The sequence below is a fragment of the Nanorana parkeri genome, unplaced genomic scaffold (genome assembly GCF_000935625.1).
Source record: "Nanorana parkeri isolate BGI_ZX_2015 unplaced genomic scaffold, ASM93562v1 scaffold545, whole genome shotgun sequence".
Taxonomy (NCBI): Eukaryota; Metazoa; Chordata; class Amphibia; order Anura; family Dicroglossidae; genus Nanorana; species Nanorana parkeri.
The window spans coordinates 69,110-95,722 of record NW_017306813.1 but is presented as its reverse complement, the minus strand read 5'-3'; the positions used below and the strand labels follow the sequence as shown (position 1 = coordinate 95,722).

Genomic DNA, 26,613 nt, shown 5'->3' with positions numbered 1-26,613 from the left:
GGAGTTAAATCTTAAAAATACATCCAAGTACCCTAACTATTAACAACAATGTATCTTATTTGTGTATCACTCGGCTGTAGATCCTCAAATCATCTCTGAATTGGTGCTGACACTGTCCTTCCTTCTGGAGGGGGGCTACTTTTGTTGCCCATGGTCCCTGTGTGTGGTGTAAAGTAGTCACCACTCCAAGCTCGCTCCCGTGATGGACTACTAATCTGTATTGAGCTTGTAGTCCATCACAGGAGTGAGCTTGGAGCAGTGACTACTTTACAACACACACAGGGACCATGGGCAACAAAAGTAGCCCCCCTCCAGAAGGAAGGACAGTGTCAGCACCAATTCAGAGATGATTTGAGGATCTACAGCCGAGTGATACACAAATAACATACATTTTTGTTAATAGTTCAGGTACCTGAATGTATTTTTAAGATCTAACTCCTGAGTTTAGTGTCACTTTAAGGAACAATTTTAGGCATCTAGCAATTCTTTTAATACTTTTTTTGTCTTTCGTATTGATACTTTGGTTTTCTATATGTATAAGGATCACTGCTCTGCCAATGTGACCTGGAAAAACAATGTCCCTTTAATCTGAGTTTTATATACTCCTGTCAGACGTAGCAAATATTTCCGATCAGGGCTGCAACCTCTTGTTACAGGATTCCACTCAGTGAAATCAACCTGGGAGAGGACGGTGCTTGTTAATTGTGATACTCTGGAGGACATTTTCTCAAGCCCGAAAGATAAAAGATACGTGTAGCCAGCGGAACTGATGGAGCATGTTGGCAAACGGCCAGGACGAAAATTATACCCCAAAGTCTCATTAAAAAAAGAAAGAAAAACTAGGCTCAGGTAAATGTTACAATAATAATTTGGAATGAACGGAGTGAAGAGACTTTGGGGTTTCCTTTTAAGGTGTCTCAGAGTAACCCAGCAGCACAGCGAAGGGATTGGAAGCTCAGGCTGTCAGACAGTTTGGTGGAAGTACAGCGGGGTCAGGATTCTAAACAGAGCTATCGATCGTCCCTGCGAGGGAGAACAGACGCGGGTCAACTATTACTGCAGATTAATAGGATGAAAGACAAACACGATGCGCGAACATTTCAAGGGATCTCTCCGGCAGGAGCCATTAGTGCCTGGAAAGGCTCTGACATTTCCAGCATACGAGTAGCTGGGGGGACGTGGCGGAGGGGGGTGCGCACTGCGCATTTACACTACGTCCCTCTCTGGGCCCTGAGAGGCAAGAACGGTATTGACTGCAGCCATTACCTGCAGCTTATTACTCTCCCCCTAGAAACGTCCTGATGGGCTGTAAAGATAATGATCCTTCTACAGAATCCCAGGACATTGCTTATCATCTTAAGTTTAATAAGACGGATCTATAGGGCTATAAGAGGATTTGAGGGATGCCAGAAGGATACAGAGTGCTTTGCATGGGAATTACACATCAGGGCCCCAAAAAAATAGAATTGAGTGGGTGCTGAAAATTAAGATTACAGCACAATAGAGATACAGAGCTGACTAGGCTGCATTGTATATAGAAGACAAATACAGAACCAAGAAATAAGACAAGACGATTATATAACCGGAAACCTTTGCAGAGAATGCAGCAAGTACATTTAAAGGCGGACTACCGTCAAATAAGAACTTGCCTTCCCTTTAAACCAGTGATTCTCAACCTGTGTAACCTCAGGACCCACTTTTGTCCTCGGTCATTAAAGGAGAACTATGAGGTGAGTGCTTTTCACTCACCTCATAGTTCTAGCCGACCTGTGATAATGAGACTGTCACAGGTCGGCTCAGCAGAGGGCAGAGCCAGCTGTCACTCACGCAGCTGGGCGGATCCAGACATAATTGTCGGGATCCTCTTCAGCTGCGGCGTCTCAGTATCTCGCGAGCCGTAGCTCGCGGTATCCTGAGCTTAGGGTGACGGGAGGACGCTAGTTCGTGTCCTCCCATCACCCTAAGGAGAACTATGGGAAAAAGCCTTAACCCCATAGTTCTCCTTTAAGTTGCCACCCAAGTCGCACCACAATGGAACATACGGCATTGCGGTACTGTGCGTTTCTGTGCCGGCGATTGAACTGTGGGCAGGAGGTGCGTTTCGGGTGTCATTCAAATGACTAATTAATGCCTGTACTAGTGTGAACGGGCCCTCAAAAACACTGACAGACACACACAACCACAGACACAATCTCACACACAATCTCACACACATACACACTCCAAAAAAAACTTAATTTTTTTTCTATTTTTCTTAAGATCCACCGAGTCTCCGTACCTTACGAGAACTGGAGTGGATCCTCAGCCTGGGGTGCAGTGTGGGCTGCTGTGCTGTGACGGACCTCCATCCATACATGCATTGCTTGTACAATCCCATTGTGTGCCCTGTAGAGGTGCCGGGAGCCAGAATGTGACGTCACTCTGGTTCAGGTACCTCTACAGGACATGTAAGGAAGCTGTAAGCAACGCATGTATGGATGGAGCTCCCTCACGGCCATACCGCCAGCCCACCTTAAGCTGACATTTGGCACAGAGTAGCATATGAATGGCTGCTTGGCGCAAGAATGGACAGTGCTGCACTAGGGGAGGCTGAGGAGCCTCTCACCTAGAAAAGTGGAAGGCATGCGGTGACACACTGAACACGAGGTCACGACCCACACGCTGAGAACAAAGGCTTTAAAGTATATCTGAGAATGCAGAAATATGGGAGCAGACAGGAAAGGAGAGGTTGATCAGTATAATCCCATATAAGCTTGAACAAGTTAATGCAATTTCAAAAGTAATTCTCAATATATTTAAATCTGCAAATTTCATGGAAATAAGACCGGGTAAGAAGAGCCTTGTTCAGGCACTTCCTGTTATAGGGTGACAACACTTTGTCCCTGTATGCTAATTGTGCTCCTGCGTTGTCATCCTAGTAAAGATAGTAGTCACCAGCACTCACTTGTAATGTGCAAAAAGGATAGCACTTTTATTGACATGTCACATGCGTCAAGAAGCCAACGTTTCGGGGCCGCACAGGGTCCCTTCATCAGGGCGACATCGTGACCTGATCTGCATTGTCATCCTGTCGCACGGGCTTCTTATGGCGGCTACAAGTGGCCATTTCAACACACATTATGGAAGCTTGGTTCACTGTTGCCAACATCAGGAAACCCGTGCTGAGTGTAGGTAGACAAGAAGAGACTCCGAAGATGTGGTAGTAGATCAGGAGCACAGAGATGCAACAAAGGATTAAAAAAAAAAAAAGGTAAAATCAGGTTTTTTATGAACAAAAAAAAACAAAAACATAGCAACTGTTTCTGATACAAAGTGCTTAAGCAAACTCCGTGCCATTCAGTTCGAGTTTACATGAATGAAAAAGTACAAGCTGTGCAGTGGTCAGCTAGGTAAGACCAAAGCTTAGACTTAGACTGGCTGCAAGCTCATATCTAGTCTGTAGACGGATAGGTAGAGAGTTCGAGATCAGGGCGACAACCCTACAGCTTGCAAAAACATCTCCATAATGGCCGCGCTCTTATTCCTTTACTCACAGGTTCATTTCAAACTGATAAAAAACATCAAACGCTCTCCTATGCTGCTACGACTGCTGATCCTAAATTCCACAGTACCCTGGTGTTTGTTTATATATTCTCTGCTAAGAGACCATTCAGACTACATCCAGATCATCTCCAGACCAGACCAGATTGTTTCTGGACCCAAAATGCATCCTACTGTATCCCTATGCTATTTCTGGTCTCTGTTCACACCAGCGCAGTCCGTTCCAGACCAGACCAGAAAAATACTACATGTCTCATTTTGTCTGGTCGGGAATGCACTGGAACTGCGGGCAGGTTCACACCATTTTCCGGACCAGATCTGCCCTAAAAGGGAGAAAGAGCCAATCCAAACCTTCTGCAAATATCATGTGACCGAATGCCATGGAATTTCAGAGCAGAAGTTTTTTTTGTTTTTTTTTAATATTAAAACTTTATTTTTAGAAATAGATCACAGACAGCTTATTCTCACATAAATTATCAATTAGAACAATACATTCATATTATTCCTAGTGCATAACATCATATCGTTTATAAATCCCATTGATAAACATTGGACCTCAGTCCATTCACTTACTGAACAAACTTACACCAAACACACAACAACAAGGGGAAGAAAATAATATAATAAAAATAAAAAATAATAAAATTGAAAAAAAAATAAAAAAGGGGGAAAAGAAGAGAGAAAAAAAAAGGGGGGGGGGAGGAGCACCCATTTACGTTCATTTCCCCCGTGTAATTTTGCCACCTTCCCACATATTTATACCTCTATTTAATCTCTCAATTAGCCTCTAGTATGTTCCCATCCAAGGGTCTCTATTGCTAGTTTAGTATCCTTCTCTAGCCTGCAACCACAAAGACCAGGTTGCATGGAATCTATCTTCTCTGTCATACAGTTTAGCTGTCAATTCCTCCATATACATCAGGTGGTCTAATTCCACTTTCCATTCCTCTACCCCAGGAACCACATCTGGATTTCCAATGTCTTGGAATAACGGCCCTTGCAGCTATCATGAAGAATCTCAAAAGGTCTCTCCTCTCCAGATGCAAATGAGCCAGGGAACATTGACAGTAGGGCTACCTGTGGGGTTCGAGGGGGTGATAGGTCTGTTGTGTTTTCATATATATCAAAGACCGATTTCCAAAATGGTCTCAGTCTTGGACAGTCCCACCATATATGGGCCATTGTGCCCTTTGCCATTTTACAGCGCCAACAAAGATCAGAGCATTGTAAATACATTTTCTTTAAGACAGACGGACACCTGTACTATCTTGTAAGAATTTTATAATTCCTCTCTTGCGCTGCGCTTGATATACATGTTTTATGTGTGAAGATACATGCTTTTTTTTTATCCGCATCTGAAAAAGTATTATGTAATTCTCTTTCCCAGGCTGTCATATAGGAAGGGAAGTCTTGGCATCTGAATGACAGTAATATTTGGTAAATTGAGGATATAAGATGATTTGGGGCTGCCCTCGAGGTGCAAAGCACCTCGAAAGGCAGCAATTCTCTATGAAGCAGAAGTTTTTGCCGTAAACGCTTCTTTTATGTCTTTACAGGGAACCTATATTGGTTTTATGCAAAATGTATTTAAAGGAGAACTATGAGGTGAGTGCTTTCCACTCACCTCATAGTTCTAGCCGACCTGTGACAATGAGACTGTCACAGGTCGGCTCAGTAGATGGGGAGGTGAGCGAACACATACCGGCGTTCGCTTACCTCTCGATCCTGTCACGGCTGGATTCCCCCCTCCGCCAGCGCTGACTGGCGGAACGGACGGGGGAGGGGGCGGGTATAGCTGGCTCTGCCTTTAGATAGGCAGAGCCAGCTGTCAGTCACGCAGCTGGGCGGATCCGGGCACAATTGTCGGGATCCGCTTCAGCTGAGGTGTCTCAGTATACCGCGAGCTGCAGCTCACCATATACTGAGCTTAGGGTGACGGGAGGACGCTAGTTTGTGTCCTCCCGTTACCCTAAGGAGAACTATGGGCAAAAGACTTAACTCCATAGTTCTCCTTTAATATGGTCAGGATTGAAAAAATAAAGTGTCAAGCTTTTCTTAGAGAGGTAAATATAAAATATTGCAGATTAATATTTTGTATTCTTTATTTGACCCATTAGGTGGATCTTTATGCTCATTTTCACCTTTCCAGACTCCGTTTGCTGCTATCTGATGGCTCAGTACCAAGTTTCAATTACCCAAACCACAGCTGCAAAACAGGCACTGTCTGCTATTCTGTATCGTTAGCTAGCCCATTGTGCTGTGGGAATCCTTTGTTATGTATTTAACAAAGGATTCCCACAGCACAATGGGTTAGATAAAGATACATAACAAAGGAATCCCACAGCACAAATCCTTTGTTATGTATTTAACGTTTATTAGCAAAATTTTGGTTGCTGGAGTGCTCATTATTGTTCACATCCATCAACCCTACAAGACAAGATAGGGGGGGTTGGGAACTGTCCAGTCTACTGTTACCCTAGCTGGAAATTTGTAGATGGAATATAACATCATTGCGGATCTTGACTGTAGAAATATACCATATCCCACAATGAAATCCCACACCTTTCTTATTCTTTGTAGTCCTCATTTGCTGTATTCAAACTGGTTTTCATTTGGAAATACTGTACCTTACCATACTTTTCTTGGTGGAAATGCATATCTTGGCTTCAGGGGTGTAACTAGAAATCACAGGGCCCCATAGCAAAATTTTGTATGGGGCCCCGTGATTGCTAGTTATACTCCTTGGAGAGCCCACTCGAGATCCCAACTGAGGGTGACCCTGCAGAGCCCACCATAGAATGTCTATGGTGGGCTCTGCAGGGTCACCCTCAGGTGGGCTGGTTGCACTCCTTACCTGTCCGCCTCCTCTTCCTCCACGGTCGCTGATGGGCTCCTCCTCCGTCGCCGGGCACGCCTCCTTCGTTACCGGACCAGGCCCCGCCTCCTCCCCTGCTGCCGACCACGTGCCCCGTCTCCTCCTCCACTGCCGGGTCCGGCCTCCTCCACCGCCGTCGGCTCTCATTGACTCTGTGGAGAGGAATGCGCTGCTGCACAGATTACCGTCAGTGATCTGGCAAGCGCCGTGTTCGTCTTCAGCCGCCAGTGAAAGCCACCAGCAGAGGATCCCATAGCGACCCAGGCGGCAAGCACAGCATCTGGCCGGGCCCCATAGCGGCCGCCTGGGTCGCTATGGTGATTGTTACGCCACTGCTTGGCATCAGACTCCAGTGACCTTTGCTGGCAGAGGTGAGTAGTGGTCACATGCATCCTCACACAGACTTGTAGAGGGGGCGTGTCTTACCAGGTCAGTTAGACTATGGTGTGCACTAGGCAGCACAGTCAAACGTGGCGCCTACTGAACATCCATATATTGACACACTGCTGTAAGGAAAGTTGTCAGTATAACGCCTGCCTCGCCGAATATCTATTTCTATTACTTCAATTGGGCTTTAACGTGCAGCTGTGGCATATATTTTCGTATCTGTAACTGTACCCAATTTGTTCCAATAACTGTCCTGTCCACGCAGCATGAGAAATTAAGAGAAGTTCCTTTTTATATCTGAAGGAGGAAAAGAAAATTCCAATTATCACCACCAGCGCCACACGGGTAGAAAGCTCTGTAATTTTCCTGCTGACAATTTTCTACCCGACTAAGAACTCGGTGTTAACCCTGTGAACCGTCGCTCAGTGTCACGTAGCGCGCTGTACCTTTAATTACCGGGCTGTAAAGAAATCTATGGCGTGGATCAATCGGTGCGTACACATGTTGCAGCCACACAAAGCATCAAGTAGAGCGAGCGCGGGAATGTCACCTACAATGACAATCACTGAGGCCGCTCTCCGCTGAGGGTCCTGCAGGAGACAGGCTCGTATGAGAAGCTGTAATTGCCGCAGCCTTGGTGAGAAATTCGGCGTGGAGGCCTTACAGAGGGCGTCTCTCCCTCCACATCCTGCATGGTGTCGCCATCACGGCGAGTGGCAATCTCCATATATTGCTCCAAAGCCCCTGAAGCTCAGCACAAACATCTACGGTAGATTAATATTCATGGCTGGAGCTCTCGGAAATAATAAGTCTCTGAGAGCAGGCTCTTATTCTAAGCAAAGAGAAATCTTCTGTGTGGCAGAACCAAAATGCCAGCTTGTCATAAATATATTTTTTATTTTAAACGCGCCGTCAGGATCGCACAAAGCACTAGGCATCTGTTAAAAGCTCATTTGTGGTTTTGTGAGTGCTAGAGCAGCCTTCACCCCCCCCCATCTTGAGATGGAGGTAATGAAGTGTGCCAACATAAATGTATGAAAAGGCAGAAGCATTGATTAAAGGGACGCTTGCTTTTAAAGCGCAGGACCCATAATTACGATGCTCGGCCCAATTAAAGTTAAAGGGTGGCAGTCTAGAAAAGGTGTTCGTTCCCCTTCCTTCTTCTATAAACTGCGCGCAGGTGTGCACAAATGTGGGGGCTGTTCTGCCCTCTTCACCACTGTTTTCCATGATTTTAAAGTGAACTGGTCATGGAAGAAACATAGGTAGGCTGCCATCACTGGCCTTCTTCTGGAAATTCTAGTTACCTGGCTGCCTGTTTGAATCACTGACCCGCAACAAGAATGCAGACCGCAAAACTCACAAGTCGTCATCTGCGTACTTGTTCTCAGTCAATGCCTCAGAAAGGTCAGCATGACAGGTAGGCAACTAGCATTTCAGAAGACGAGGTCACCAATTACTGCCTCCAGCTACCTCTCATGAATGGTTTCCGGATCAGAAAATGTGGCTGCGTTGTGAAGACCTTTCTTCATTTTCTCCCCATTTCTTTTAATGGAATAAAAATGGCAGAAAAATACATAGGGACGTTTTTCAGCCAATATAAAGGAAAAGGAAATTCCCTGTTAAAGCCAAAACTAACTTTTATTGTTTTTTTTATCAGCTAAATACATTATAGGTGCATCAAAATAAATCAAATAAAAACCGCAAGGCAAACAAAGCGTTCGACTTGGGCAGCACTTTCCAGGGAGCAGACAAAAAATGCTGCCCCAAAATCAGTGCAGAGAGCCGGGCCGCACTGATTCAGACAGCCTTGGCTACCTAATCAGACAAATTAGGCGGTTTGCCATGGCGCCCTGTGCGGCCGCACTGCTCGCACACCCCTAAGGCCGGCCCTGCACTCGCCTAATTTACCAGAGAGAGCTGCCGGGAGGTGGGGCAGAGCAGGGGCCAAGGTGGGACCAGAGGAGGGGCTAGGCCGGGGGCAAAGTGAGATGTGGCCTGGCCAGCGGAGGCACTGCAGGAAGAAGCTCTGGGAGGCATACCCCACCATCTTACAGAAAGATTCCCCGGAGGCAGGCTGGGGGGCTTCAGGTAAGAGGAGCAGCACATGTGTGCAGATTAAGGGACCCTGCACAGCCCACCATAGATCCTGCACAGCACACCCGAGAGTCTTATGTGGGCTGTGCGGGTTCTATGGTGGGCTCTACAAGGTCCCAGTTAGGCTGCATGGGGTCTGTGGTGGGCTCTGCAAGGTCTTAGGTAGGGTATGCGGGGTCTGTGGTGGAGTCTGCAGGGTCTCAGGTGGGTTCTGCAGGATTTATCGTGGGCTAAGCGTGGTCTGTGGTGGACTCTGCAAGGGCTTAGATAGGCTGTGCGAGATCTACGGTGAGCTGTGCGAGATCTACGGTGAGCTGTGCGGGATCTGCGGTGAGCTGTGCGGGATCTACGGTGAGCTGTGCGGGATCTACAGTGAGCTGTGCGGGATCTACAGTGAGGTGTGCGGGATCTACGGTGAGGTGTGCGGGATCTACGGTGAGGTGTGCGGGATCTACGGTGAGGTGTGCGGGATCTACGGTGAGCTGTGCAGTGTCTCAGGTGGGTTCTCTGGGTCTATGGTCTGAGACCCTGCAGAGCCCACAAGAGATCCATTACAACCCGCCTGAGACCCCGGCTTTCCCGCAAAATGTCTCAAACAGGAAGAGGTGGTTCGGAAAATTTAGATTTGGGGGGTGCCTAGGGCAGCACAAAACCTAAATACACCACTGCTTGGCCTAGTGCAGGGGTCAGCAACCTTAAACACTCAAAGAGCCATTTGGACCCGTTTCCCACAGAAAAGAAAACACCGGGAGCCACAAAATCTTTTTACCTTTATGCTATGTATAGCATGTATATAGGTATATGTGGGCTTAGTAACGCACTGGACTCTGGGCTTACCCGAGACCTCCCAGAGCCCGCCTGAGAGTGACCCTGCAGAGCACACCATAGATCCTGCACAGCCCATCGGAGACTCTCTATGGTGGTCTGTGCAGGGCCTCAGGTGGGCTGGTCGCCCGGGTCCATTTTCCTGTACCTCCTCCCAACTCCTCTTACCTGCTGCTGCTGGGGCCTGGCCTCCTCCATGCCCTCCCCTCTCACATCTGCCATGCCGCCCCTGGTACAGCTGATACTCATGTAAGGCCCCCCCAGGCTGCCCAGACCCCTCATATGGGTACTGGCCGTACCCCCCCCGATTGCGGTGTTCTATCAAAGTTTGTGACTACGTTACAATGTGTGACCGGTGACGTGGTCACACATTTCAATTTAATCCCGCCCATTTTTTTGGGCGGCGGAATGAGTGATTGCCAATAGGTCAAGCATTCCAACGCTTTCTCAGCTGTTCCAGGGCATATTGGCATCGCAAATCGTATGTGCAGGAGAACTGATCTGCCCTGGAACAGCTGTTCGGTCCTGAAATGTCACTTCTATCCGACTCTGTGAGTGCGATCTCACATTCCACCCCACTCACAAAGTCGGATAGAAATGACATTTCAGGACCGAACAGCTGTTTCAGGACTGAACACCCTGGACAGGGAGCCGCAGCAGAGGGATGAAAGAGCCACATGCGGCTCTGGAGCCGCAGGTTGCTGACCCCTGGCCTAGTGCAACGTTCTCTAATAATACATTCATTTCTAGAAGTCAGACTTACTGTCACCATCCTCTCAAACCAACTGCAACCTATTGTAAAATATTTGTATCTAATATAAGTGAAAAGACTGCTATATAATTCATCATAAAGGTCTTGAATGAAGATCTTACATGTTAACACTTCAGTAGCTCATCCCCTTATTGTTTTTGTAAGAACTACAATGCCAGACTAGGGTAGGACCAGCTGAAAAACTCCTGAAAAGTGATCAAGCTCATTCATTAAGAGCCTCAGAGTACTGATCTTCAAATTGATTCCCTCTGTGAACTAGTAATGGGGTCTTCTCACCCCCTTACATGTTCCATTCGGCACCCCGAGATTGTCCTAATGTGTTCTCCTGACAGGGCCACTCATGGCTCGAATAATGACTGATTCAGCAGGAATTGGCCAGAATTAGAGCCGTGTATGACTAGCTTAACAGCCATGTGTTATATAATAAAGAGAATCCAGTTTTCATACATTTATTTATTCATACTCCCACATGCTATACAGCTTAAAGCCCAACTCCAGGTTGGGCCCACTCAGTCCTTTGCCCCCCTTACACTTTTTATTTTAGTATACTAGTCTCGGGTGTTCTCATGCATTTCTGCAGCGGCCACCACTGCATCCAAGCACTTCTCCACTGACCACAACCACACTTCCCCTACTGACTGTCCCCAATGTAATGGCATACCACAAACTTCTGCACTATGTACACTGTGCTATGCATTTAATTCCCCAGACTGCTGTCTACTATATTGTACATTCACAGTATTCATCCTGTTTAACGAACGCGCACAATTCCAGTAACCCTTAAAAACAATGTATACAATGTAGGGTCCTGCTTCCTTTGCCATGCTGTAAGGGAAAAAAGGCTTGGTGAGATTGGGTGAAATAACTTTTGCCATGTCTACCTATACCTCCCAACTTTCTGAGATAGGAAAGAAAGACACGTTAGGCAGTCTGAGATTGTCGTAGAATGTTCTCCGTGTGCCTCATAGGTGGGACTGAATGGGGACACAAGGTATGAAGGCAAAGGACACGCCCCCTACCATGCCGACAGTTACACTGATAATGAAGAATAGGCAAAAGTGAATGGCTAAACCAACAAGAAATGTTTTCACTACGTTTTCCTTATATTAGCTTTTGGAAATAACAGAATAATATTATAATTGTGCTGCACTGCACAATTATATTATTTTCTTTGATTTATAGTTTATACTAGGGATGCACCAATACCAAGTACAGTACTCGGTACCGGTACAAGTACCGATACTTTTCCAGCTCCAGGACTAGACTAGAGAAAAATTCAAAAGTTAGGAAGAAGCTGCCATTGGTGAGGAGCACACAGAGCTCCTGGGATTTGTACATCTCTGTTTTAATATATGACTTATGTTTTTATAAATATAAATAAAGGGATGCACCAATACCAGTTTTGCAAGTACAAGTACTGATATTTGCCCAAGTCCTCACAGATACGAGTACTGATACACTTTTGTTTATTGTCATGTGACAGTTTTTCTTAAACAATACAGACTAATGATTCCAGGACAGTGGTGGAGCACCAGAGCCAGGTCCCAGCTGCAACCGCTGCAACCCTGGTAGTTCTCATGAAAATGCCAAGTATCGGCACTGGTATCTGAACTGGTATGTGGACATCCCTACTTTATACTATTAGTGCTTGCAGCACCCATTGGTTTTCCATATTGGTGCAAGTCTATTTATACCATCTTTTGGAAATAACAAGTGTAATCATTCAGAGGTTGGATGAAAAGTTTAGTGCAGTATAATAATGTTTATAGTTATATAGAACCTTTTTTTAAAAAAAAATAAAGATCTATATATCCAACTAAAAACAGTACCAACTGAGGGTGAAAGAGGGACAGAAGAACCTCCAAAAGAGGATAGTTGAGAGCTACGTCTACCTAATGTGCCTCAGTTAACAAGCTATTCTATCTATGACAAAATAAATACTACACATAACATATCTCTGGAAATCTAACCTGATGTAAATATGTCTAAAGAGCTGATCACATTAAGATAAGTCAGCTAGGAGCTGCAAATATCAGTAGATGATTGTGTGCAGAGCGGCACGCAGAAAAAGCACAAGAAACAGGCCTTTTAAATATGGGGCAGGAACTGCAGCAGCCACAGATCAGAAATTACGCTCAGCGGGGCTTCTGTAATACTAAAGGGAAAAAGTTTTTGGTTTTGAGTGAGTTTTAAATAGTGGCTGATTACATAGTGCTATGGGACAGCGCAGAGATCTTGGAGTTTCTGCTCTATTCATCTCCAGGGGGCTGCTCAGCAACAGAACCATTACTGAATCAGTGCACTGTGCGGAAACATATCCATCGAAGAGAACCAGTCAGAATTTTCAAGAATAGAAAAAGAATCATGCTGTGCCTTAGTTGGAAATGCTAAGTATAAAAGCAGATCTTCCTGTTCCTCATACTGTATGTAGGTAATGTCTCTCTCCTGTAATGGACTACAATTTCACGTTTAGTTTACCAATTTGTACTGAGATTATTGTCCATCCAAGGAGTGAGCTTGGAGCAGTGACTACTTTACAACACACCCTGTGACCATGGGGAACAAAAGTAGCCCCCCTCCAGAAGGAAGGACAGTGTCAGCACCAATTCAGAGATGATTTGAGGATCTACAGCCGAGTGATACACAAATAAGAAACATTTTTGCTAATGGTTAAGGCAGGGCTCAAAATTTCAGGCCCTGAGCTACTAGCCAGGCCTTAAGAGTTACTCGCCACCAGTTGCCCCTACCCTGCCCCGGCCTAAACTCCGCCAGGTCAGCGGTGTGGCGCAAAATACAGAGGTCAGTCATTTAGCGCACAGTAGCAGTGTAAGGCAGAAAGAACAGGACTTACAGTGCATATAGCTGATCTGCCCTCTTCCTCTCCTGGTGCTGGTGGTGGTACTGGTACTGGTGCTGGGGGGTGTACAGAGATGTATTCTTCAGATCCCGCCAGCCAATAGCAGCTGCAGTCTTCCTCCAGCCTATGGCAGATGAGGTGGGCGGAGGAAGCTGCAGGTGGCCGGAGTGAAGTTAAGACCGTTGAACGGATTCTTCTCCTCCTCTGCCGCTCTGTAGCTGCAGCGACAGAGAAGAAAAATCAGTGCAGCTGTCTTCCCTTCACTCCAGCCACAGAAGACAACTGAAGCGCTCGATCGCCGCCGCAGAAGCAGCGGTAGTTTCACCCCCGCTGGTCCTGCCGTGCAGCTGACCCTCACCAGATGAATTTCCACTTGCCCTCACGCTATTTTCACTCGCCAATTGCGAGGGGGCGAGTGGAAATTTTGAGCCCTCGGTTAAGGTACTTGAATACATTTTTAAGATTTAACTCCTGAGTTTAGTGTCACTTAGGTATGCAGGGCAAACTCTTGCTGGCATTCATTTATTTAGCGGCACCTCAGTGCCATATTTGCTGTGAACCAAATGTTGTGTTACTACAATTACCGATTTCTCCGACTCAAACTCATTGGGTAACCTGACCAAACCTGTCACATTGCAGCACATTTGCCCATTGCAGTTGGTGCTGAAGATTAAAGTTTTTTCTGGTCCAAATCCTTTCTGCTAATCAATACAGATGTGGACACCTTTTCGGTACCCCCACAGCTCATTGCACCAATGCTTCATTCCGACTAGAGGCATGAAATTAAAACCAATTGTCTTATGTATAGATGCATGCCTTCCGTATGTCATAGAGTAATGCAAAGAAAGTGTGAGATGAGATACATTATTGCCTAGAATTGTGCAAAGAATTTCTACAATAGCCTGGACAGATTTGTTGGTACCACTAGAAAAGATTATAAAATCGATCATGGTGATATTTCAAACTCAGCCATGGCCACCCATGACCCTGTGCCAGTTTACCAATTTTCCTTCCTTGGACACTTTTGGTAGGTCTTGACCACTGCAGACCGGGAACATCCCACTAGAGTTGCAGTTTTGGAGTTGCTCTGACCCATCACAACTTGGCCCTTGTCAAAGTCACTCAGATCCTTACACCAATTTTTTTTTCTGCTTCCAACACATCAACTTCAGGGACAAAATGTTTACTTGCAGCCTAATATATCCCCCCACTTCCAGGTGCCATTGTAATGAGATAATCAATGTTATTCACTCCACCTCTACGTTGTCAAAATGTTATGGCTGATCAGTATATATACACACATACATACATACACACATACAAAACACACACACAAATATATATATTAGGGATGCACCGACATATCGGCCGTCGAAAAATATCAGCCGAAAATGGCACTTTTGGCTAAATGTCGAAAGTGCCATATTCCTGCCGATACATCGGCGCATCCGTGCTTTCTCACAGCTCTCTCCTCACCACTGGGACACAGAGCAGCGCCCAGTGGGGAGGAGAGAGCTGTGAGCGGCCGGTGTCTCTCCTCCCACACCGCTCTGAGACAGCGCTGTCACAGGAGGCTGGGCTCTCCTCTCGCACCGCTAACTCAGCCTCCTGTGATAGTGTGTGTAAGAGAGGAGAGCGGGTACAAGCAGCGAGAGATCAGCAATCGCTGAGTGTTTGTAAATAATTGAGGATATGGTATGGTTACTATATCCTCATTATGAATGAATGGGAAGTGATCTACATCCCCTCCTGTCCATTCATAATTGTAGTTATACTAAACATACCATGTCCTCAAGTTATCAATGAACAGGAACACTCTATATATTATACTCTTTCAAAAGATCACCTGAAAATATATAAACTTGAAAACAATACATAAAATGGAGCCCAAACCATTATTTGTGTCCTTTTAAAAAGGACACTATTTCACAATTTACAACAGGCTGAGAATCAAATACTTCTGTCAATTATATCTGCAAATGTTACAAGGTTATCTTTCTATGGGAGCACCCGGGGCTCTAAAGTTGTTATTTTGCCATAAATTGCCTTTCTTTTCCTAATGCACTGTGTTCACCTCTTAAAACACGCAATTTTGCTCCACTTCTATGTGAATCTTTACATTAAACAGTTCCCGGCTAGCGATGTAATAAAGCCAGGCAGTTTAATTTCAGCACTTAAACGAGATGCCGGTTGTCAAATTAAAATCAGGCGATCAAGGAGATGCTTTTTGCACAAAGGCTGAAACCAATTACAAGGAGCCGACTTTAAATGTTTGAGATGATTGAACGTTGGTGTACAAACACAAGTCAACAGATTTGACGACGAGCGCTTGAAGTTGCTCATTTGTTCTCCCGCTGCTAATTCTGTAATATGATCCTTGAGGCAAATATACAACATAACAATGTACTCGGCTAAGCAGATTAAAAATAATTTAAAAACTTACCGAACTGCACAAAGTGACCCGGAATAAGTATACAAACAAAGTTCTGATTTCATTGGCTACCTACCTGTTTGGACTCAATGACTCAGAAGGTACTGAAGACATCAGCATGGTGAGCCAACTAGTATTTATAACAAGGACAGTCTACATGTTCTCATAACAGGAGACCTTTAGATATGTCGCTGCCACCAACTTATGTCATATGTCGCTGGCAGTGGGCCCATTTAAACAGTTAACTACCGGGACTTTGTTTACATGTGTAAAGTTGACTGTCGCCTTTCTACTGGAAGCGATTCTGGCGGCCGAGCTGCTGCCAGATCGCTTCCAGGGGCCTGCGAAATGCGCCTCCCGCCCAGCACCCCGCCTTGCTTTCCAGGCTCCGCTTCCTCTCCTACGCGCACACCATCTCCCCTGTCGGTGGGAATTGGGGAAGGAGACCGGCAAACGTTCATTGACCGATCACCTCCCCACTGTATGGGACCGGAAGCGACATTGATTGCATCACTTCCGGTCCCTCAGTTGCCATTGCTTGGCTGCAGAAGGCGGGCAAGAAGCTATTGGAGGGTGACCTGCTTATTTGAAGTGGAAAGGTGACATTAGGGGTCTAATTGACTCCTAATGTCATATTAAAGCGAACGTGTCACCACTAGCATGTGATCACATAGGGGGCTTGTAATCCCCCCTATATAATAGAAATTCAGTAAAGTAAAAAACTAAAAAATAAGATTAAATAAAATAAATGTAAAAATACAATAAAAAATGTTTTACAGTCTGCTGCGTGCGTGCACATATTAACATAAACACACCATCAGGTGCGCCTACAAACGAAAGCGATAATCGCTCTACGCATGTTAGGTATTGCCGCATGCGTGCCAGAGTGAGAGGAATAATTCTTGGGCCAATATTCACAGATATCTCTGAGCTGATGACCTGTACGGGCTTGCCTATGGACTATTTTGGGTACCGTATTTTGTCACCATATCACGAACGCACGCAATTTTTAACCTCTGCATGTTTGGTACCAATTTACTCCTCATCTTTTATATTTTACCAAAAAAAAAATGGGAATTATTTTCTTTGGGGCACTAAAATTAAGTGCATTTATTACTAAATTTTGGTGTTTGATAAAGAGTTGCGACATCAAAATTTGCAACTGCCACCAATTTTTTCTACAGGGTCTTTGCACTCAGAAAATGTTAGGGGGTTTTAAGTAATTTACAGGCCTCAAATGTGGATTATAACAACATGCGTGCAAAAAAGCAAAAAAGGCTTTGGCAGGGAAAAGGTTAAAGGATAAGTGTACTTGTATGGGGGAACATGTGACCTTGCCCACATGACAGTGTTTGGTCAACTGCCAATGAGGGGGTGGCGGAAGTGATGTCATCCACCTGGGTAAGCTCCAATGCCATCAGTGGATCTCACTTAAGGTGGGTGACAACTGAAATGGGGAAGGAGCATGGATGGGTGTGTATGCCTTGCTGGTTTGATGGGCTATCAGGAGACACTGTAATTTTGCTCCAAATGGGAAGGTGACAGTGCCTCTTGAAAACCAAATCCTAACCAGTTAAAACAACTGCAAGAACCATATTGCAAGTCCTGAGCCTTTGTCTTACAAGAAAGACTGGCAACAATACGTCTTATCTCGACAGACCTATTCCTGAGCCCCCTCATTCAGAAAAGTGCATTATAGAACATACAAAAGTATAGAGAAGATTCCCGAAGCCGCTCACTGAAATACGTTCAAGTGGGCGCCGGTCTGCTGGTGAAACTTTCCCATTGTTTGACAATTGTCAGACAACAGTATTTAATACACAATACAACAATAGGTTCTGCAATGTGTCTGCAGAGGCTGAAAGGAATTTCAGGGACGGAAGAGAAGTTATATTCCCGCAGATCAAATACAGATGTTCATCGAGCACAAGTACATTCAACCAAAAACCTCACTTAATTAATTCCCGGGAACACGCTCTTTTGTCACTTAGAGGAATTATTGAATTTTTATATTAGAAATTTTACCTGGATGAGAAAATGAGCTACACGTGTAAGGAGATCGGAAGCGGCAGATGTATTAATCTGGGAAATATACGAACAAGGAATAAATTCAATTGGTAAGTGTTAATTAAAACCGAGGGAAAGGTATTTCCTATTCTTTAGTAAGATTAACCAATTCCTCTATATTGTTCTACTACAATTATTATAAGAGACATGCTGGGATGAATAAATAAAGTGGAATGAGATACCTTCCCAGCAGAAGATGATCTACCAAGGCCCCACCAATGCTGCTCACACAAATGACCAAAAGCATGAACATTTGGTTACATGATCACTGCTGAAGGGGAGCACCGAATCTGAACTCTGACCATCATGTGAGCAGCAAAGCATTTTCTTCAGAAAAAAAAAAGGTATTTCTGCCAACCTCTTTCTTTTATTTATTCATCCCAGCAAGAAAGAAAAGTTCTGAAACGGAACTGCAGGCAAAGAGCTAAATACAGAAAAGGTAATAAATATATGGGAGCTGTTTGACCTGCTGATTCATTTGTATTTTTGTCCTTCAAGGAATACATTGATGTCCAACTTCCCACTCCCCGGGAGTTAAGGAGAAGTAGAAGACTGATGAGGTCATCTCTCTCTTTCTAGCTTCCTCTCAGCATGTTCCCATGTAGCATACCTGAATGGGTCCCAATGCTGACCCTCTCTCTCCCAGTGAGTGCCATTGTACAGGGGACTGTCAGAGGCTGATATCAAGTTACTTAAATTAGCTTTTTTTACCTTTTTTTTTCATCCTTTGTTGCATCTCAGTGCTACTAAATTGATGCAAGCTATTTGCAGGCACGACCTTACTACACGTACTCCAGAGATGTCTGAACGGCATTTCCCAGGGTGGATTTCCTAATGGTGACAACAGTGGACCACATCTGCACACTCCGTGTTGTAATGGCTGATTGTTATCTTCATGTGTCAGGGTGACTACGCATGAGCACAAGTGAATTGCTAAACAAGGGATCACCAGGTATTATTTTAATGAAAGCTACAGATTTAATATATAGAAAATTACTTTTGAAATGAAATATGTTGGGGTGTGTTTTTTCTTCTATTTGGTACATGCACAAGCAGCCATTAGCTCGGTTTCTCTCTGTTACATCTTTGCACCTCATGGAGTTCTAGTTCTATTCCAGGTAAGCATGCTCTAAATTCAGGAATTTATTTAATGTAAATTGCACTGTTGGTGCTTTCATTGATTACGGTCATGGCCATACTTTGGTAACGAGGTCAGCAAGCATCCTCGGTCTCTTCTTGGCATTCAGCTGCCGGCTGGGCAATTTCTCGTCCGGCAGCTGAATGGGTCAGGGGAAGTGTAATTAGTTGCTAGGATGACGGTGGTCCAAAAGGCGTCGCTAAGAATTTATTGAATTCTCCCCATTGTCTCTCTTTCCTTAAAGGAGTACTATGAGGAGTGCTTTTCACTCACCTCATAGTTCTAGCCGACCTGTGACAATGAGACTGTCACAGGTCGGCTCAGTAGATCGGGAAGTGAGCGAACACATACTGGCGTTCGCTCAGAACTGGCTAAAGGAACGGGTACAAAGAGTATCGATAAATGGCACCTTCTCGGATTGGGCTACGGTCATGAGCGGTGTTCCGCAGGGGTCTGTTCTGGGCCCCATGCTGTTTAATCTATGCGGATGATACCAAAATCGGGAGGGGTATTGTAAAATACATAGATTCAAATTTGATTTGGCTTAAAGGTAATTATAGAATGGGCCCATGCATATATATATATATTTACAGTGACCTCGTGCGTTTAAATGAAGATGGATGTATAACTTTTAAAGACATATCCTTTCTGTCCTTGAAACCTGAAGCTATGTCAGAATTTGTATAGAACTAGTAAAGAAGCAGCTGTTAGGGGAGTGTTTTAAGAACAAGGTTCTGTGTTTTAAATAGAGTTGTAGAATGACATTTAAAAATTCATGACTTAAGTAGTTTTGGTCGCACCATATAGAGAAGTATGGGAGTCGTGACATCAGAAATAAGTTAAGAATATGCTTACACTATATATGGCCTTATAGGATAAACAAATCATTAACGTCGATTTTGGAATATAAGCGACAGGCGACTTCACACTAGACACTTCATCACACTACATTAGATGACACTATGCACACTCATGAATAGAACTCTAACACGCCCATTTGAGAAGAGACTTTGTTATTCCACCTGCTAAGAAGACTATTTTGGGCTGAACCGTTCAGAAACCTTAGAGAACCATACCACGAGGTAAAGACTCAGAACGAGGTGACATGCTCTTTAAACTCTGTATTAACTAAGAACTATATACTTTGAACTATCTATTTGTATATTACTTTTGCAATATCATTGTATGCTGCTGTGACTTCCCATTATACAATTAAAGTCACAAGTTTTTCACTCTACAACTGGACATTCATTGATGAAGATTAATCACCTTAAGACGCTTAAATCGTAAGTGTCAGTCGAGAAATATTATTTTCTAACAGGTATAGTCACTGAATCTGACACTATAACATTACAGGGGGATCTGGATAAAATAGGGGAGTGGGCAACCACATGGCAGATGAGGTTTAATGTGGATAAATGTAGAATTGTGCACTTTGGGGTTAAAAACAAGAAAACGGATTACACACTAATGGGAGCTCCACTCGGAAAATCCAAAAGGGAAACAGATTTGGGGGTCATTGTAGACCACAGGCTGAAAAATAGCTTGCAGTGTCAGGTGGCTGTAAACAAAGCAAGCAATTGTGCCACTTTACAGATCACTGGTTCGGCCACATCTGGAGTATGCGGTCCAGTTTTGGGCACCAGTGAACAGGGGGGATGTCCTTGAACTGGAGAGGGTACAGAGGAGGGCAACCAAAATCATAAAGGGGATGGAGGACCTGAGTTATGAGAACAGGCTTCTAAAATTAAACATGTTCTCCTTGGAAGTAAGGAGATTAAAAGGGGGACATGATTTTTATGTATAAAATGTTTACCGGGGATAGTAACATTAGCAGCAAACTTTTTACAATTAACTCGATGACACGGACGAGAGGCCACCATTTAAAATTGGTGGAGAAAAAATTTCAGCACAAGGGGCAAAGGGGTTCTTCTCAGTTAGATCGGTCAAGATATGGAACTCGCTGCCACATGCTGTGATTTCGGCTGAGAGTGCAGAATCATTCAAGAGGCGACTGGACAATTTCCTCAGGGACCGTAATATACAGGGGTACAAGTACTCTTTTATCACACTACACACCAATAGGACCATACACACATACAAAAAAAAGGTTGGACTTGATGGACATATGTCTTTATTCAACCTCAAATACTATGTAACTTCTCGGTCCTGTCACGGCTCTCTGCCGTGGCAGGGGACGGGCTGGATTCCCCCCTCCGATCCACCAGCGCTGACTGACGGAATGGACGGGGGAGGGGGCGGATACAGCTGGCTCTGCCTCTAGATAGGCAGAGCCAGCTGTCACTCACGCAGCTGGGTGGATCCAGACATGTTGGGATCCGTCCCGGCTGCAGCGTCTAGCTCGCGGTATACTGAGCTTAGGGTGACGGGAGGACGCTAGTTTGTGTCCTCCCGTAACCCAAAGGAGAACTATGGGGAAAAGCCCTGACCCCATAGTTCTCCTTTAAAAGGTAGGGCAGCATGCTGCAGATTTTGTATTATGTCTGGCTTTTTGAATGAATGGGTTACTACTTATTGCTAGCATCTGTGCCTGTAATGTTACTCTTCGATTCCAACAATTAGCATCGGTGCTCCTCATACGGCTCTTGGACCCCAACAATCAGCATCAGTGCTTGTCATGTGGCTCTTGGACCCACACAATTAGGCCTCATTTACACTGCGCTAATTTGGAGCATACACGCCAGTATCCATCCTGTCTGATGTGCAATTTGGGTGTGCATACAGCCTTGTCCTCCCATAGGGAAGAACAGGCTGCTACACACAGTACCTGTGTCCCCCCCCTGGGAAAGGCCCGCTATGGGCGCGCACGGATGTGTACGCCCGGGGTTAGCGCAGTGTAAATGAGGCCTTAGCATTGATGCGTGTCATGTGGCTCCTGGACCCCAACAAATACCATTGTTGATTTTATAAAAAGGCTGTAAATGGTAATGGTCTCTACCAATATAATGTAACATAATCCCAGTCTCTGAGAGTTGCCAGCATTTCGCCAGTCTTCAACCACACCTGTAGTATACCTGTACTCTCTGACCATTTTCTCTTGTAGGTCTGCAGTCTCTGACTGTGCAATGTCTGTGAGGCCCAAAAAAGGCATGCAGAAGACAAAGGACAAGTCATCGGTATTGCCTGTGGTCTCCCTGCAGCTACTTACTTTCCCCAATACTGACTTATCATACCTTGTTCTGTACTGTGTCCTTGCGTAGGGGAAGCCATTTTGGCAGAGGCAGGGTTTTGCTTCCGTATGTCAAATTCAGTGGACATCACAGAACTGACATCGGGCAAACCTCACTCTAAATCTCCTGTGACTAGTCAGATTCAGCAGTGCCTTGGATCTCACACTGCAGATATACTGATATGAGGCTGACGGCACACGAGTGCCTAGGCACCCTCACATACTAGAAAGTGCGGTGCGATTTTTTAGAGGAATCCCAGATAAAAGGTCAATTTTTCAACAAGTACATGTTTCCTATATCATATCAAATCTTCAGTTTTTGAGTTCAGTTCTTCTTTCAGTGATGCTACTTCACAAATAAAAGAAGTATAACACGTTCAAATGTACCTTAATCTTCTTAGGGTCTGTAGGTTTGTTCTTAAGTTGAATTTGTATGCAAGTTGGAACAGGTAATTTTTGAAGTGTAACTCCAGCCAAAACATTTTTTAGTTTGGGATAGCATAGGGAAGACTTACCCCCTGTAACGTTTGTTCTGCTGTGTGTGCCCCTGTTCAGAAGATTTCACCTCACTTTCTGTCCCTGTGACAATTGAATTTTGAAAATTTTGGATTGTCGTGGAAACAAGGATTGGTGATAAAGCTTCAGTGGAGACACAAGAGTGAATTTCCCTTCCTAGGGGTAGATTTGCTCTCACTTCCTGTTGTCTCAAGGACATTAAGTGAGATTAAATCTTTCTAATGAGGATACAGACAGCAGTAAAAACCCCACAGAGACCCGGAAGAAGAGGCGGGCACCCCTCTCTAACGTACAGTACTACAAACCAGACCCAAAAAGGCGGGCACCCCTTGTCGGCACGGGTGCGGTAGCATTACAACTATTGAAATGCTGCGCGGTACACTTTGGCTGCAGCCTGGGACCCCCCTGATGTGCAGTAATAGCCTTAGTTTGTAAGCAGGGGTCGTATGCAAGTCGGATGTTTGTAACTCGGAGACTGCCTGTACTTACAAATGTATACAACTGCATTTAGAAGTTAGATGCACTGAGGTCTGTTTTGCTATTAAGTGGAGCGATTTTATCCCATCCTTGGCTAGCAATGCTTTTGTACATATTTGCCTCTCTCACATTCGCCCATATTAGATGGACAGAAATGACAAGCTGCTGGGCAGTGTTCTTTGTTGCAATGAAAAGACCTACTGTATATAAATTGTTACTTTTACCTGTGTTATCGGAATGTAGAGAGGCTCTGCTGTACTCAATAAGGTCATGTTTCCGAACTGATGTAAGCGCCCGTCAGGTTTTAGCGGTGCCGCCTCTTTAGCTGACTGTTTCCTAGTTGCGTCCTCTTTCAGTTCCTCTGTGTCGCTGTGACACTCAAAGAATTCGTCCTCGCTGTCACTCCAAGAGTCCCAGGACTTCCCCACGTCATACTTGCCCTTTTCAGATTCTCTAGAATAAGCTGACGCGTTCTTGTCTGAGGATTCTGCCTTCTTAGCATCATCCCGTGACTTCTTCCGCTCAATGCAGCAGTTCAGCATCTACAGGATAGGGAGACAGAACATATAAAACATAAAGCACTACATGCTTCAGGTCTGAATACACAAGTTTATTATACTGTAAAAAAAAAATGAATGCGTACCTGGAGCTTTTGGTGAAGTAAGCAACATTTAAGATCTGGAGGGCCGCTACTTAACCTGGAAGACAAGAAAGACAGTATTGTAAAGGCCTATGTGCTTATATTTCACTATGTTAGGAGTTTGTAAAAACAAATCAGGAGACCATTCAAGCTGAACTCCGGGTTGAGCATATATTGTCTACATACAAGAGTCATGTGTATTCCTTCTGGAATCTTGGTGAGCTTTGTGTATTCCTTCCAGATCTGTGCAGTAATCCAGTGTGACACTTGGAGCTTCCTGTAATAAAGACCGGTCACTGCTGCTCTCTCTCCTTGTGCCTGGTGGCTGGTCTTGTCTCCACCACTACTGCAAAAAAAGACCAGTCACTGCTGCTCTCTCTCCTTGTGCAGGGTGACTGATCTTGTCTCCGCCCCCTCCTGTAGTTTTCTGTAGGCAGCCTTTTTGTGCCTGGAAATCATTTTTAACACTACCTAAAATATACAGCAATAAGTGCAAAATCATAGTCTGCTCAGCTTGCAACCAGATTATGCTGGCTCATTGCAGTTCTTTTAAATGAGATCGCAGTCCTTGGTCACATGGATTTCCCTGTTGCAACTTACCTCTAAAAACTACAAGAGGGCAGAGCCTAGAACCAGAGAACACATTGGCCTACATATTCTCAGGTTCAGATACAGACTTAAAGCAGACCTTTACCCCCTTTCACTAAAAATCACCTCAGCATGCTGATATGAAATCACATTACATTCATACATTTCCACTTCCTGGTCCTCTTGGCCATTAGTGATGTAATGTGCCCAAACATTGCATCCTGGGAAGGTTGCATCAGCAGAGCATTGCTGGGAAATATCATCTGTAATCTCACGAGATCTCAGGGAAAGGCATTTTCCTCCCCTGAGATGATGTGTATGGTCACATGTCCTAGTGACATGTGCTAGAGTTCCAGGAAGTAAAGGAAGATATATTAATCCGCCCATAGTAAAAATGGCCACTGAGAGAGGAATGGGGAGGAAAAGAAAACTAAGGTACCCAAAGAATACACACACACACACACACACACACACACACACACACACACACTTATAGATATAAATATATACATATATAATTTTGAATGGGCAGTGAGGACACCTTAGCACACAGAAAAATGAACCATGCACAATTTTCTTCAGCGCAAGACAGAACACAAAGCATAGCCATCTGTGCACTATAACCAAGGTGTGTTGGGGTGCAATTAACTCTGCAATGCAATGGACAGCACCCCAAAAATAAACAGATAAATATATGGAAGCTTAGTGGTTAAGCACACCCACTTTGTAGCACTGAGGTCCCGGATTTCATTACCACTTACACTTGAATGCATACTTTACATACTATCATATAGGAAGCCGTCTTGGTCTTGCAATGTTCCAGGGTTCTGTGTATCACAAGACTTCTGGACAGAATTAAAAACCTTTTGGCAGATGAAACCGGTTTTATGTATTTAAAATGTGCATTTAGTCATTTTCCCGGAGTTCAGCTTCAATTAAAAAGAAAAGTTGGAAGATAAGATTGTTTTGGTCTGAAACAGAAAAAAAAATCACCGTGCGTGGGCAGCAGGCTGAACATCTGTAATTAACAGAACCCCTTTCTGCACTTATTCGGTTTATAAACGGCAGTTTTCTGAGTGTTCAGTGCATTTGCCAAAATAAAAAAAAAGGATTTTGAAGGGAATGTATTGGTTTTGTACAAAGTTTATCATGGTCAGCACAAAAAAAACAAAGTAAACAATTAACTACTTGTTGTCCGGAGCAATTTCTTACATTTGCACACACATAATATTAATTTTTGGCTAAAAAACTGCTTTAAACCCCCGAAAAATTGTATATTCTCTGAAAGCCGAGGCTCTGTAGAATAAAAAAAAAATGTTTTGGTAAAATATATAAGACGGGGTCACGTTGGCTAAATAGATACCAAACATGTCAAGCCCTAAAATTGCATTCGCTGTAAAGCCGCAAAAAAATTAAATGCCCCAGATTTCCCATAGAGGACACTTTAAAAGCTTTTACCGCTCATCAGTTTAGTGCCAACAGTGATCAATGGCTGTAGAATTATTGCTCTCACTCCGGCGATATGTAACATGTGTAGCGCAATTTTCGGCTTTGCACGCGTGTTTGCGTATGTATGTGCGTGCACGTGGGGGGCGAAGGACTCTACATAGTTTTTGCCAGTTTTTAAATTCACTGAACAATAGATTTACAATTATCCTCTGCTAATATGAATGGGTTAAATGATCCGTAGTACATGATATGTAGCCCTGTACCCCCTTTTCCACTTACAGAGCTAGGTTATTTTTCTTTTAAATAAATATTAATGTATTTTAATGGTATCTATCTACCAGTAGCTGCCTCATTTCCCACCCTCGGCTTATATTCGGGTCAATACTTTTTCCCAGTTTTTTTGGCTAAAATTAGGTACCTCGGCTTATATTCGGGACGGCTTATACTCGAGTATATACGGTAAATGTTTTTATTTTTTAAACTTTTTTTTTTACACTTAACTTTATTGCTATCAAATAGCTAACAAGCCCCCTATGTAATAGCAGATAGTGTGTGACAGACAGGTCCTCTTTATGGAGACATTAGGGGTCTTTCAGACTCCAAATCACACCGAGACACTCCAAAGAAGCTGATAAAGCAGTGATATATGTACGGCCACTCACAGTAAGTGGTTAAATATTTTTTTTCTTTAGTAAGAGAAATGTGAAATATTGCATAGTAATATTGCGCAGTCTTCTATTCAGCCAGCAGAGGGAGCGCTCATC

At 44.3% G+C, this 26,613-nt stretch overlaps 1 protein-coding gene across 2 annotated transcripts in view; it reads right to left on the bottom strand.

The window, feature by feature from the left end:
* The window catches only part of RAB3GAP1 (RAB3 GTPase activating protein catalytic subunit 1), a 114,981-nt gene that overhangs the window by 27,103 nt on the left and 61,265 nt on the right, over positions 1-26,613 (bottom strand). For both annotated transcript variants that reach the window (XM_018561806.1, XM_018561808.1), the window contains exons 16-17: positions 23,816-23,870; positions 23,397-23,714 (exon numbers count right to left, since the gene is read on the bottom strand). In XM_018561806.1, coding sequence (XP_018417308.1) covers positions 23,397-23,714; positions 23,816-23,870 — 373 coding nt within the window. The remainder of the gene's footprint in view (positions 1-23,396; positions 23,715-23,815; positions 23,871-26,613) is intronic.